Below are 15,220 nucleotides of genomic sequence, written 5' to 3'. Positions count from 1 at the left end.
AGTTTTGTGTATTTTTATCTTTTCATTTCAGATAGACAAGCTCCTTTCAACATTTGTTGTAAGGGAGGTCTAGTGGTAATGAACCCCCTTAACTTTTGTTTGTCTGGGAGTCTTTATTTCTCCTTTATATCTGAAGGATAACTTTGCTAGATAGAGTATTCCTGGCTGGCAATTTTTAATCTTTCAATACTTTGAATCCATCATTTTGTTCTCTCCCAACCTGTAGAATTTCTGCTGAGAAATCTGCTCATAGTGTAATAGAGGTTCCTTTGTAGGTTGCTTTCTTTTTTTTCCCGGGTTGCCTTTAAGATTCTTTCTTTATCATTGGCTTTTGACAGCTTCATGATAATGTGTCTTGGAGAGAGCCTTTTTGCATTGAGATAGTAAAATGATCTATTAGCTTCATGGACTTGTATGACTAGTTCTTTCCCCAGGTTTGGGAAGTTCACAGCTATTATTTCTTTAACCTCTCTACTTCCTTCTTCTCTTCTCCTTTTGGTGTACCCGTTATTCTTGTCTTGGCTCTCAAAATGGAGTCTAATAGCACTTATAGGGTTTCTTCACTTTTAAAAAATCTTAGGATTTTAGGAGGAGTTATCACTCCCTTTCTACCTGAATCATTTCTAGATCTACTTTATTTCCAATGCTTGGAACACTATTCTGAAGGATAATTACATGATACCATGAAAAAATACTGCGTGTTCAAATAAGTTTGGAAAATACTAGACCAAGCCACATTATACAGTTTTTTTTTTTACTGGAGGACCTCTCAGATTACTTGATATCCTCATTTTGTCAGTTCTCAAAAATATACACATCTAAACCTTCTGAAGTGAGCAGGATAGATAACTGTTGACTCTTTTGTGTATTATGAGGAAGCTGAAGCTAACTCAGAAAGACTAACTTAACCAAAGCTAAAGATGGGTTAAAGACTTGAGCTTAGGTTTTCTAACACTGTTCTTTATACTATGTCAAACTTACCCTTATAATCAGGAGAGGAGATGACATGAATAAAGACAAGAATCAACACCCTTTCTTTTTTGGGATGGTGGAGGAGGGCTATAGAAAGAGAACAGAGAGCAGGAAGGAAATCAATCTGTGGAGGAAGTACTTAGAAATAAAGTTAACTAATTTTTTTTTAAAGATTTGCTTATTTATTTTAGGGAGGGAGGGGCAGAGGGAGAGGGAGAGACAGAGAGAGAGAATCTCCAGCAGACTCCATGCTGAGCACAGAGCCTAATGTGGGGCTCAATCTCATGACCCTGAGAGCATGACCTGATCAACCAACTGAGCCACCCAGGCACTCCAAAGTTAGCTAAATTTTTACAGGCCCAGAGGGTACAAGATTTTTAAAGACAGGCAGAATAGTTGAGTATTACATGTATATTAGAAAGAGCTGTTTTTGACCAACAGTATGATACAATTGTATTCAAATGTAATCAGGTCTCCACTGGTTCCAGGTAGATTGGAGAAGGGAGAAAATGAAAATAGGAAGATTATTAAAATGCAACTGCAGCGTATGGCACATGCACATCGACAAAGGCCTTAGCCGTGATGTGGGAGCAGGGTTGGCAGAGAGGTGTTGGGAAGAGAAATGGAGATAACCTCAGCTATGCTTGATCTCTTGTGTTTTACACTTTTGTTATTAATATCCTCAGAGTGCTTTATATGGAGGTGCCATGTGGGAGAACCCTTCCATGAAGCCCAACTTCAACCTGACTCTCAGATCCAGTCCATTCTGGACTAGATCTTCTAATACAATTACAAATTATTTTCATCTGCCATCTCTTAGTAGGAGCCAGAAAACATATTTACATTATTGAATATTATTTTCTTTAGTACGAGAATAAAATATAAAGCATTATGAATTAACATTTTGAAGTTATTCAAAGTATTATACATCAGGAAAATAGCATTATAAATACATCTATAAATTTATTAATGCAATGATTTTTGTATTTTATAATGATCCTTTAAAATTTAATATATTTTATGCTTTATATGATAATTTTATGTAGATGTTGAGTTTTTTAGAGTACAACTGGAAAAATATCACAGACAGCACAAGGATGCAGTAGCTCTGAGGCCTACCAGAAGTGTAGGATTGCTGCTTATTGATACAAAGCTGCTAAAAGAAAAACTAATTCCATCACCTTTGCGATGCTTGGAGGTAACTATAAACTAGGAAAAGCTTTAATTATAGTCTCTACAATTATTTTACAATTTTTCTACTACAAATAGACTGTCTTTATTTTGTAGTGTTGCAAATATGTTAAAATTAACATAACCTACTGGGCTTAATTAGGTTCTTAGGAATCCTTAATTCCTAAGAAAAGTCCCATATTTGTTCTGTCCCAAGTATAGTCAGCTTTCAGTTGAGGGAAGGGAGGGGACTTGCAGGCCTCAGACTAGCCTGTTACTCCCATTTCGTTTTCCTTTGTTGGAGCATTTCAAGTCTTCCTGCTGAAGAGACACCACTATAACCGCTCAGTGTTCTAATGGGAATGTTTGTTGACTCAATGATACTGAGATCCAGTTTAGGACATCATTTCCTGCTCTGAAACTGTCCCTAAAGATCTGATTATATTTCAGTGAATGGTATTGCTGAGGACATTTGTATGGATCCTGCAGTAACTTTCATGTCTTCCTTTGGAGCCAGAGTATACCTGTAATATTCTCAAATACCTCCAATGAGACAATGGTGTAAAGCAGGGACTGGCAAACTATAGCCCACAGGGCAAATCCAGTTTGCCACCTGTGTTGTGCATACAATCATGACAATTTGCTTTTGTATTACCTATGGTTGCTTTCTCACTACAAGGGCAGAGTTGAGTACTTGTGGCACAGACTGTGTCTGTCCTGCAAATCTAAAATAGTCACGATCCAGTCCTTACAGAAAACCTCTGCTGACCCCTACTGTAGATGACAGAAGACAGAACTGCTGATTTAACATTCAATTAGGATTTATTTAAAATATTTAATAAAATGAAAATATTTAAGTAGTTATGATTCACATTTTCTTTTTCTTTCCCAGGTGCTAAATTATATGCTTCCCCGTCAAAGCAAGAAAAAAGTGGATGCCATTATCTCTGAGGCACAAGATGCAGAGTATAAACTTGAGTTTGTTCCAACTACCACCATAGAATATGTTAACAGCTTAGTATTTCTTGATGAAATTCAGGAAAGGGTGAGTTGATTTTCATATAACTCAATATTCCAGTCCTTGTGGTAGATAAGGAAGACAAATAAGAGAAAGTGAGGGACTGAAGGTCAATAAACAGCAGTCAAAATATCAAAAACACTTTCAGACAATGTAAGTGAATGCCCTTCATCACAGCAATAATAAGAGCTGACATTGATCAAACTCTTAATGTTAGTCAGGAATTATGCTAAATTTTTTATATATGTTACATTTTTAATCCTCATAAAAACTTAAGAAGTGTAGATAATTTTTTCTCATTCCACAGATAAGGAAACAGGGACTGAAAAAAGTTATGTTGCCCAAGATCACAAAGTTTGTGGTGGAGCTAGACTTTAAGTTTGTGTCTCTGACAGCAAAGCCACTGCTCTCAGTCACAATTTCCTGCAATTCTTATTTGTGATCAATGATCATGGAATTGTGATTCCCAAGTGAAGGGCTGGGAATCATTTCTCTAAAAGCCTGGGTGGTTCAGTCAGTTAAGTGTCCGCCTTCAGCTCGGGTCATGATCCCAGGGTCCTGGGATCCAGTCCTGCATCTGGCTCCCTGCACAGTGGGGAGCCTGCTTCTCCCTCTGCCCCTCCCACCCCCGCTCGTGATCTCTGTCCCTCTCAAATAAATAAATAAATAAAATCTTGAAAAAAATAAATAAAAGCCTCTGTGCAGTTGTCTTCTCACGTCAAGGACGTGCTTTGTTTCCACATGGAAGCAAATGGCCTCTGCCAACCCCTACAGTCTAACTCTTCCCATGTTCAGCGAGAGGGAGACTAAACGCGGTTCACCAGGTCGCAATTTTGTGCTTCTTGGTTCAACTTGTGGCCAGGGGGTTGGGTCAAGTTGTGTGAACGTGGCTGTTCCTGCTCTAGCCACGTGGCAGAGTGAAAGAGAGGAGGGTTCCCCCAAAACTGGAGAGTCCCTTCCCAGAAAATTAGGAAAGGCACCATCCACTGAAGATAGGACATCAAAGTGAAGATGTTTAGTAGTCCGTTGAAGATAGTAAAAGTATTTATTAAAGGATAGTGGGGAACATGCAGCCAGAATCATGGCTCATGCATACCTCAGGGGCTGCTTTGGGACGATCCCTGCTCAGCATGCATGCCTACGAGCTCAGATAATTGCAACGGAGCATCCTTGCAGCACATGTTGTCCCTGAAAACCAAATATTGGCATTGTTTAATGCTACTAGAGACCAAAAGAGAGAGAAGAGAACAATAAACATTTGTAAGAGTCATACTAACTGTGCTCAGCTCTGAACAGCTTACCTCCTGGGCCTGATTACCTGTACCGTAGCAACGACTGTCTTTATCACCCAGCAGGCTTCAGCCAGGGAGGTCGTACCATTAAGCACACTCCTCCTGTGCTGGTTATGAACGTGTGATGTTCACAGTGCACAGCGACTGTCTCCTAGAAGACAACACTGAAAGGGAATAATCAGACTGATATATTTAACAAGCAACCAATGTTTCTATTTAGATCGAAAGCCTTGAAGATGAAGGCAATGTAGTGATTCAGATGTACAAGCTCATTGAACAATATCAGGTCCCCACACCTCCGGAAGACTTCGCTGTTTTTGCTACTATGAAGCCGTCCATTGTTGCAGTTCGGAATGCCATCGATAAATCCGTGGGTGACCGAGAAACAAGGATCAAGCAATTTTCTCAGCATTTGAGTAGAGACCTTGAAGACCTAACCAACGAAGTGAATGAGGTAAAGCTACAAGCACAGGTAAGCTAAAGCAGAATTAAAAAAAATAATAATCTGTATAAAACTGGACTATTATATTTTAATTAAGCTACTTTAGGATCACAGTTCATTTTAACCTGACTTAACTTCTATTTTTGTGGTTTCGTTCTAATCAGTTAACAGTGTCTTTGAGCTGCTATTAAAAACCGAACAGGTTTCTGAACTTCTAAGTACTGAATAAATTCCAGACCATTGCAAGTAAAGCATATGTAATATTTTCTTTCTCCTGACTTTTATTTATTATTTTGAAATGAGTGCTTCTATAACTTTTTAACATATTTTGTAGCTATTGTCACAATTTTAAAATTTGCTTAGGTACATATTAGAAAATTCACATTTAGGGAGAAGAAGAGTCTATCTACATTGATAAATGATAATGAAGAATATTTGGTTAACTTGTACCAATTTTGCTACACAAAAGATACAAGGGAAATTTTTTAAGAATTTAGAAGAGATAGCTGGGTGATTCCTAACAGAATCAGCATACATGAAAATATAATTTTGCAAATAATAGTATGTTAATAAAAGAAAATATGATTTTGTAATGATCTACTATTTTATTATTAATATTAACTAAATCTGATCACAGAAGTATAAAAGCATATAAAATTGTAATCAAACCAGAAAAAGGGAAAATTTCAATGTCCATCAACAGAGAATGAATAAAAGGTATTAGGGTACATTTGCTCAAAGGAATACAATGTAGATATTAAAGATTACAATGTGTGTTTATACATATTGACATGGAAACATAAAAGTAGCTAACATTTATCATGCACTTACTATGTGTCAAGTACTGCTCTAAGGTCTTTGTATTGTTTTTATTTTTATATTGAAATATTTTTTTATTTTTCACCCAGAAAAAACTGTACATAACTATAATAACTTTACAACTTCATGAATTATCAGAAAATGAGCACACCCCAGTATCCATTACTCATGTTACTGGTACCTTTAGGATTCCCTTGAATCACTAGCCTTTTCTTCCCCCCCAAAGGAAGCCACTACCCTGAATTCTAATGCTATAAATCAGTTTTGCTTATTTATGAACTTCAATTAAATAGAATCATACAGTATGCCCTTTATTTTATTTTGTTATATTCCTGAGATTCACCCATGATGCTGTGAGTGGATGTAGTTTATCCATCTTTGTTGCCACGTAGTATTTCATTGTATGCCACAAGTTAATTATTCCATGGTTGATGGATATTGGGGTTGTTTGCAGTTTTTGACAAGGATGAATAATGCTTCTTATATATGTTTGCATGTTTTAACTCATTTAATTCTCAGAACACGAATAAGGTTTTAGTAGTCATATTTTATAGAGAAGAAAACAAAGGGACAGGGAGGTTAAGTAATGCAGGGTCACACACATAATAAATGGAGGAACCAGGATTCGAGCTTAGGCAGTCTGCTTCCAATGGTTGATAATCTGCTGTTAACTGTATGCATGTATGTGGATTGCTAGAGAGAGCAAAAGTGCTGGCAAGTGCTTCATGTGTAATCATGCCTTGTAAAAAGCATGATGCACACACACAGAAATGACAGCAGAGGTTCTCTCCAGCGAGTGCTTCTTCCATAGAAGGTTTGGAATGAATTCATTATCCCTCTTGAGCAAAAAACTGCAAACTTATTATTTCTATAAGTGATACCATCTTGCTGTCAAGACCTCTACTCTTGATGATAGAGGGAGTTGGAGAAAAAAACCTCAGTGTGACAAGATGATAATGCAATTTATTTCAGTTTGAAATGTCTATTTCATTCTAGCTTGGTCTCTTTCTGTTAGATTTTCATTCAATTCAAAATGCCTACTGGGCATTTCTTCACCCCTGCCACCATTATCTCCAACATCTTGCCCATAAGTGGAAATGTGCATTTCCTCCTGGTACATGGAGGGAGGGGGCATCCAGACCTCTTAGTGTCCTCTGGACCATAGGACTTCTAGTGCAGTTTGGCTGGGCTGGGCCTGGTGGTCCCAAGCAGCTGTTAGCTAAGGGTCCTTCTTGATTCTTTGGGTACCGTGTTGGCCCCTCCTGCTGTAATCCATCATTTCTGCTATAGTCTACAGTCTCAAGTGATCTGTGGCCTCCGCGTCCTGATCTCAGATTCCTTCCAGTATTAGCCGTGGTTCCCAATGCCAGAATCAAGGCACACGAGAACATCATGATCCACCAAGTGCCACACCAAGCCATGAAGGCACCAGAGGGTAAACACAAGACCCTTCCGCTAGACACTTCCCTTAGCTTTTTCTAGAACATGTTGCCATTTTGAATGCAGTACCATGCCAAATCAGAGATTATCCTCCCAAGCTATGGCTATAATAGTTCTCAGATTCTTCCAATTTCTCAGATTCTCCCAAACCTAGTTAGGTGTTCCTTCTTTGCTCCTGAACCTTTCCATTCCCATTCACTGGGTAGGGTTTCACCCTCAACAGGTCAGCCAGGAAAATTGATATCTGGCCATTTATTCCTTATCTTCTCTCTTCCTACCTCTCAGAAATCAGAGGGCTTCCTATTTCCATGAATGTACAATAGGGATCTCCCTTATATCATGTCCTCTTTCTTCTCTTCCCCGTTGCACGCTCCTCTCCTTACCTGAAGTCATGCTGGTTGAGGAAGTGTAGGGAATGAGAGTAGATGGGGGAAATACCTTAGGTACTATTTAAAAACAACATTGTCCCCATGGCACTTCTTTATTTATTTCTGTACTTTTTTTTACAAGGTACATCTATTGCTTTAAAGTGCAAGAAAAGCAACCATTTTAACATTTTCTAAAAATCAGAGTGAAAAGAGAATTAGAAAAATATTTTTTAAATGTTTATGAATTCATTTAATTTAATGGTCAACATCAAAAGTAGGAATGACTAATCAAAAATTATCTTAATTTTACAGGATCCACAGATTTTGGATATCACTGCCGACCAAGACAAAATAAAGCTCATGTTGAATGAGCTGCAGGTAGTTCTAGATGATCTTCAAAAACGTGCATTTCAGTATAAATCCTATCAGAAGAATTTTAAGGTAAGGAAATGGCATTGATGCACAACCACCCTCAAGAATGTGGCTCTAACATTCAATGTTTGGACACCTATGTGCTAGTCATTGTGCCGGAATGGTCTGAAATACAAATATGATGTGTTCTCTGCCCTTGAAGTGTTTAAAGATTAGTACACATGAAAGACAAAATATCTTTCTTAATAAAAAAATAATGATGAATTATAGGTAAACCCTCAGACCAAGGACTGCACTTTCTATGTTAAAATATGTATGTGGATTTTTTAACATGGTCAATTAAAGCCCCTCAAGTCTTTCTTGAATAATATTCAAGCTTCTTTTACATTCTTGTGTGTGTTATGATTCCATGAATGTTGCCTGATTTGTCCTGGTTTGATGTGCCAGTTTGGTGAAAGAAGAGAATTTGGCTAAGCCAGGGAATAGATGGATCCCAAAAAAGGGTAGGTTTCGAAGGCTAAACAATGTGTCTCAAAAAAATGAAGAGAAATGAGTAAGAGTTTTAAGTGCTCTGAACAGTTATTAAAGAGACCAAAAAGAAAAGAGAATAGAAAAGAAAAGATTCCTAGGGTCAAACCCAGGGAGCCACCAGCAATGAGAGGTATTTTTAGTCTCTCCAGTAGTCTTGGAGGAGTGCCTGGACCTCACATGGGAATGTACCTATCTATTCCAGAGCCTAAGATGGATGGCCAGAAAGTTATCTGAGGAGCTGTCCATTCCAGAGCCCAGGACTTGGTGGGGGCAATCTGCAAAATAATGAGTGTGACTCTAGATGATGTCACTGGTGCGGGACTTGAGATTTGTGCATTGGAGAACTAGGGTTCAAAGTTGTTGCCAGGTTGAGTTAACTGACCTACAAGGTAGGATGGTATGCAGTAGGAAGTGAGGTATTGAGGAAATATTGCTTGATAAAAAGTTATAACTAACAGGTGGGCACATCTTGGGTCAGAAAGGATAGCACTGCTTGAGCCAGAGCCTGAAATAAAAGTATGTCCCCTTCTTTCCACACTCTGTATCCATTCTTGATTAATTCTTCTTTCATGATCACCTCAGGTCTACCCTTCCTTCTGCAGCTCTCAGTCATTTGGGAATAGGAGTGAAGATCTAACTGGCCTAACGAAATTACTTCTAATTCTTAATGAAGACAAGGTTAGATCCATAATGTCAGGGTGATGCTGATCTCATAAAATGACTTTGGAAGTATTCCCACTTCTTCAGTTTTGGGGGGAAAAGTTTGAGAAAGATTGGCATTAGTTCTTCTTTAAATGTTTGGTAGAATTCACCAGTAAAGCCATCTGCTCCTGGAGCCATCTACTTTTGGACTCTTCTGTGTTGGGAGGTTTTGATTATTGGTTCAATCTCCTTATTCCTTATTGGTCTATTTAGATTTTCTATTTCTTCCTGATTCAGTCTTGGTAGGTTATATGTTTCTAGGAATTTATCCATTTCTTTTAAGTGATATAATTTAATTGTTGGCATATAACTATTCATAGTAGTCTCTTACAATTTTTTGTATTTTTCTGGTATCTGGTATAAAGTTTCCTCTGATTTTATTTATTTAAGTCTTCTTTTTTTTTCTTCACCTAGCTAAATGTTTACCTATTTTATTCATCTTTTTTGAAAAACCAGCTCTTAATTTCATTGATCTTTTCTATTTTTCTGGTCTCTAATTTATTTCCACTCTGATCTTTGTTTCCTTCCTTCTGCTAATTTTGGGCTTAGTTTGCCCTTTTTCAGCTTCCTTAATGTGTAAAATTGTTTGATATCTTCCTATTTTTTAATATATGCATTTATCACTATAAACTGTCCTCTCAGAACTGCTTTTGCAGCATCCCATAGATTTTGGCATGCTGTGTTTTTGTTTGTTTCAAGTTTTTTTTTGTTTTGTTTTGTTTTTAATTTCCCTTTGATTTCCCCTTTAACCCACTGGTTGTTCAGGAGTGTGTTGTTTAGTTTCCACATGCTTGTAAATTTTCCAGCTCTCCTCTTGTTGATTTCTAATTTCAAACCATTCTGATTGAAAAAGATACTTGGTATGATTTTAATCTTAAATTTGCTAAGACTTGTTTTGAAGTCTATCATATGATCTATCCTAGGGAATGTTCTGTGTGCACTTGGAAAGAATGTGTATTCAGCTGCTGTTGGATGGAATGTTCAAAGCCCTAGCTTATCTTTGTGCAAACAACCCCCCTGGGGGTTTGTTCACTTCTAAGCCAAGGCAGTTTTAAAACACTTCTATGAAAACAGCTTCTTGATTTTCTTGCAGTCTTTCTCCCTACAGTGTTCATATACAACCCAGGGGTTTAGAAAGAGGTAGAAACCAGGCTGTTCTTTCCATGTTAAATCTCCCCATCCCCTCCACCAGCTACTGCACAGAAATCTCCTTCTCTGTCATCTAGCTATACATGTCCCAAAGGAAATGAGTACCTCTGAAAACTCATTTGTTTTCCTAAAAAAGGCCAGGCATGTATGATCCAACTTGAAGAAGAATGCTTATGGTATTCATCATATTTATATCTTTGCAGAACATTTAAGTTCTAAGGAAATGTAAAGAGTTATATTTTGTCACTCAAGTGGAAATTTGAATATACATAGGGTTTATGATTTATTTTTTTCATTTGTTTGTATTGCTCCTTTTATTTCCCCATTTAGGACCCACCCATTTTCTGCTAAGTAGTCACTGTATCAAGAATTACTAATAGGAGGATAACGTAAGATCTTTAAATCTGAAAACTAAATAGTGCATTTTGCTTATTATATTTTTAAAGGTAGAAGTATCAAAGTTTGAAGCTCTGGAAGAAGTTAGTGCTGAATTGAAGCTCAAACAATTGCTCTGGGATTCTTTATCTGAATGGGATCAATTCCAACAAGAATGGTTAAAGGTGAAACAAAACAAAAAACCTCTCAATCCCAAAATCATTTTTTATTAACTAAACTTAATATCCTCATAATAAGAATTATTTTTAACAATCTGGAGTAGTCTTAATTCAGTAAAACATGCAATGTTACAGTTTTATGGTAATTTTTATCAGCTTTCCAGTGAAATGGGTAAAGGTCTTTGTGTCACTGTATACCACAGAGCAGAATGCACTCTTGTAAGACAGGCTTCTTGGGTCCTCCATTTAAGAAGGCTAAATGAAGGAAGCATCAAAAGATCTCACCGCATGATGTTTAAACTGCTTTGTGGCTTCTGAATACAGTGTTGTCATGATATACTACACCCAAGTGTTCTTGAAGATTGTAGGATTTTATTTGTGATCTACACACTTTAGATTTCTGTTAACTTCTGTTTCAGTTCTTGTTTTGAAAAAAAGGAAGCCATTTTGTTCACTGTGATAGAATAGAATTGGAGTAATGAGATCTAGGATCTTCCCTTAAGAGCTCAACAGTAAATTACCTTAATTAGGGGGCCAAGTACCAACAGCCACCATAGAATTTGATTTTTAGGATCTACCTGTATGTTCAAACCTTGATAAGGGCCAACCCTCTAGAAGGCAGACTAGATGATCATCTCTTCTTTCAAGTATGATATGGACATGTTAGAAATACCATCAACTTTACAGATATTGTTTTACACTTGCTCATTCAGCCTACTTGTGCTGATTCCTGTAATTAGAAGTCACATGTCTGGTTTAAACACCAGTAACACAGAAAGTGTTTCCCAGATAATGTTCTAAGTGCTGGGTATACCAGTAGAGACTAAAAACGATAAAGTCCAAACCCTCACAGAACTTACCTTTTGGTGAGGAAATTAGAAAAAAAAAATATATGATATAATATCAAAGAATTTAAGTGCTCTTGTATAACTCCTTTGTCACTTATCTCAGAAGTAGAAAAAGCTCCTGAGGTATGTAGAAAAACTTCCTGAGGTATAAAGAAAAAGCTTAGAGAGTTTTCTAATTACCACCATAGTTTACAACAGAAGCTTCCAAAATGGGATGATGTCATCATAGGAAACATACAAAAAGACCCATTAGGGGACAGAAAGGAAATGTTGAACCTAGAAGGAAAAAAAAGAAAAATAAAGGTTTATAACTACACATAACATATTCATTTTAGGTATATCACATAGCAATTGAATATTTGTGTCTATTGTGAAATGATCACCACAGTAAGTCTAGTTAACATCCATTGTCATATATAATTATGAAATTCTTTTTCTATGATGAGAAGTTTTAAGATCGATTCTCTTAGCAACTTTCAAATATGCAATACAGTATTGTTAACTGTAGTCACCATGCTGTACATTACACCCCCATGACTTATTTATTTTATGACTGGACATTTATATCTTCTTACTCCTTCACCCATTTCACCCACCTCCCATCCCTACCTCTGGCAGCCACCAGTCTGTTCTCTGTATCTGTAAGTTTCCTTTCCTTTTTTTTTTTTTTTGTTTTAGATTGCACATGTGAGATCATACAGTATTTGTCTTTCTCTGTTTATAGAACTGAGAAATATATTTACAGATACATGTATATTTTGGGGTATATCTTTAAATCATTTATATTAAAGGAGTACATAATCAAATAATAGGAGACTACTGGGTGAGAAAGTTCTAGTTAGTAAGAGTAAGAAGTAGCTATTGGTCTCCTTCCAAGAGTTGGCCCTCAGGAATAAATTACAGGGATTACAATACTACATTTGATGATGTAGGAGACAAGAACATGAAAGGAATAAGCAAGCGATGCCTGATACACTATCAGCAATCTTAATATGTAAAGCCATTTCCAAAAGTAGAGAGTTGATTTGGATTAACAATTTAACTACTGGAAAATCTAGGAAAGTAAAAAATTTTACTATTTCAAGCTTGCCTTTATCATATGTCTTAACTTTTTTTTCTCTTTCTGATTTTTTTAGTCCAAGTTTGACTGCCTGGATCCAGAACTCCTGAACAGTCAAGTTTCTAAATATGCCAAATTTGTGACTCAATTGGAAAAGGGCTTGCCACCCAACAGTGTAGTTCCCCAGCTAAAACATAAGGTGGAAAAAATGAAAGAAAAGGTAAGTTCAGTAGAAATTATTTCAAAAACTCCAGGTCAGTCTGTTACTACTTAATGCCAATGAGACTAAAGTCAGGAATTCTTCCCTGTTTAAATTAGTCAGCTTTGCAGAAAGAAAAGAAAGAATAGACAAATTTTTTCAGAGGCAGACTACATCCCTATCTTCAACTGGCCAAATCATGCAGTTGAATACCTTGGTTCAAGCGACAACCAGAGTAAGAGTTTCCCAAGTGGTAGGGAGCTTAGTGTAGTAATGGGTTGTAGGTATGCCAAGATACTGATCCACTCAGGCCTTAGACAGCCAAATGAGGTTAGTGCAGCCATGTCCATTTATATCACTGCACCAAATAAATATGCCATTTTCCAGATGTGCTATGACTTGACAGTTGTGAAGCCCAGCAGTGGCTGTGTGAGACTGGCTCTTTGAAACTTATCACAGCTGAACCAGTACTTGAAATGGGAATGAAAAGTATTATGATTTTATCCTTTTAAGCAGTTTTAGATTTTTTTAAAAGATGAGATAAAGGACTAAAAGAAGACATGGGTAGGAAAAGTAAGCAAAACTTTAGGCGCAACAAGAAGAGTGTTTTTGCAGTTTCTCCCTCTTTAGTTTTACAATATCTAGTCAAAACACTTTCCCAAAGTTTCTGTCAGCCTCTTTCTTCTTCATTTGCCTGTTGTGTGATTATATCATATGATTGTAAACAAATTTATTTGTCAAAGTCTTTATTCATCTTGCATTCCTTCAGAGTTCTGGTTGATTTTTAAAAAATATTTGCATAGAGTAAAAGTCACTTTTTATGGTATACAGTTCTGTGGGGTTTTACAAATGGGTAGAGTCGTGTATAAAACACAACAGTACCATACAGAATAGTTCCATCACCCCCAAAGTCCCATAAGCTGTTTTTGTAGTCAGCCAACCCCAGGCAAATACTGGCCTGTTTTCTGTCCCTAAAGTTCTTCATTTTATATATGATATAAATGGAATTATACAATATGCAGCCTTTTGGGTCTGGCAGTGTTCACCTAGAAAAATGCATTTAAAATACATCCAGATACTTCTTTTCAGAATATATAACATACTCTTCTAACTCAAAAATAAAAAGAGAAATAATCTTTTAAAATGGGCAAAGGATTTGAACAGACATGTCCCCAAGGAAGATATATGAAAAGAGGCTGAACGTCATTAGCCATCGGGGAAATGCAAATCAAAGCCACAATGAGCCACCAGCCCACATCCACCAGAATGGCTATGATCAAAAGGATAGATTATATAATAAGTGTCGGTAAGGATCTGGAGAGTTGGAACCCTCATATGTTGCTTGTGTGATTATAAAGTGGTATGGCTTCTTTGGAAAACAGTTTGGCAGTTTCTCAAAAGGGACCCCACTCCTAGACATTTATCTAAGAGAATTGAAAACATATGTTTACACAAACACTTGTATATGAATGTTCATAGCAACATCATTCATAATAGCCAAGAGTGGAAGAACCCCAAATGTCCATCAACTAATGAATAAATCAACAAAATGTAATATATCTATACAATGGAATATTATTCAGCAATAAAAAGGAATGAAGTTTTGATACATGCTATAGCATAGATGAACCCTGAAAATGTTATACTAAGTGAAAGAAGCCAATCATAGAAAGACTTCATAGCATATGGTATAATAGATATGAAATGTCTAGAATAGAGAAATCAATAGAGAGAGAAAGTAAATTTAGTAGTTACCGGACACTGTGGTGGAGGAGAAATGGGTGATGAAAACTAATGGCTTTGGGGTTTCCTTTTGGGGTCATTAGGTAGCAATAAGTAGTTCATAGTGATAGTTCTAAATTAGATAGTGCTGATAGTTGCACATCTCTGTGAATTGGAATATTTTTTTAAAAAGATTCTTACAAAACAGATGAACATAGGGGAAGGGTAGAAAAAATAAAATAAGACAAAATCAGAGAGGGAGACAAACCACAAGAGACTTTTAACTATAGGGAACAAACTGAGGGTTGCTGGAGGGGAGGTTGGAGGGGATGGGGTAGCTGGGGGATGGGCATTAAGGATGGCACATGATATAATGAGCACTGGGTGTTATATGCAACTGATGAATCACTTAACTCTACCTCTGAAACTAATAATATACTATATGTTAATTGAGTTGAAATACAAAATTAAAAAAAAGATTCTTCCATGTTGTTAGGTGAATCAATAGTTTGTTAATTTTTATTGCTGAGTAATAATTCCATTATATAGATTATTACTGTTG

At 36.6% G+C, this 15,220-nt stretch overlaps 1 protein-coding gene across 1 annotated transcript in view; it reads left to right on the top strand.

The window, feature by feature from the left end:
• Nucleotides 1-15,220, top strand: part of DNAH6 (dynein axonemal heavy chain 6) — a 228,589-nt gene that overhangs the window by 63,966 nt on the left and 149,403 nt on the right. The window contains exons 13-18 of the mRNA XM_027623437.2: nt 2,019-2,170; nt 3,035-3,187; nt 4,673-4,924; nt 7,834-7,962; nt 10,722-10,835; nt 12,814-12,957. Coding sequence (XP_027479238.2) covers nt 2,019-2,170; nt 3,035-3,187; nt 4,673-4,924; nt 7,834-7,962; nt 10,722-10,835; nt 12,814-12,957 — 944 coding nt within the window. The remainder of the gene's footprint in view (nt 1-2,018; nt 2,171-3,034; nt 3,188-4,672; nt 4,925-7,833; nt 7,963-10,721; nt 10,836-12,813; nt 12,958-15,220) is intronic.

The sequence above is a fragment of the Zalophus californianus genome, chromosome 8 (genome assembly GCF_009762305.2).
Source record: "Zalophus californianus isolate mZalCal1 chromosome 8, mZalCal1.pri.v2, whole genome shotgun sequence".
In the NCBI taxonomy this organism is placed as follows: Eukaryota; Metazoa; Chordata; class Mammalia; order Carnivora; family Otariidae; genus Zalophus; species Zalophus californianus.
Note: the sequence above shows the minus strand (reverse complement) of the source record. Positions and strands in the feature narration are given on the sequence as shown.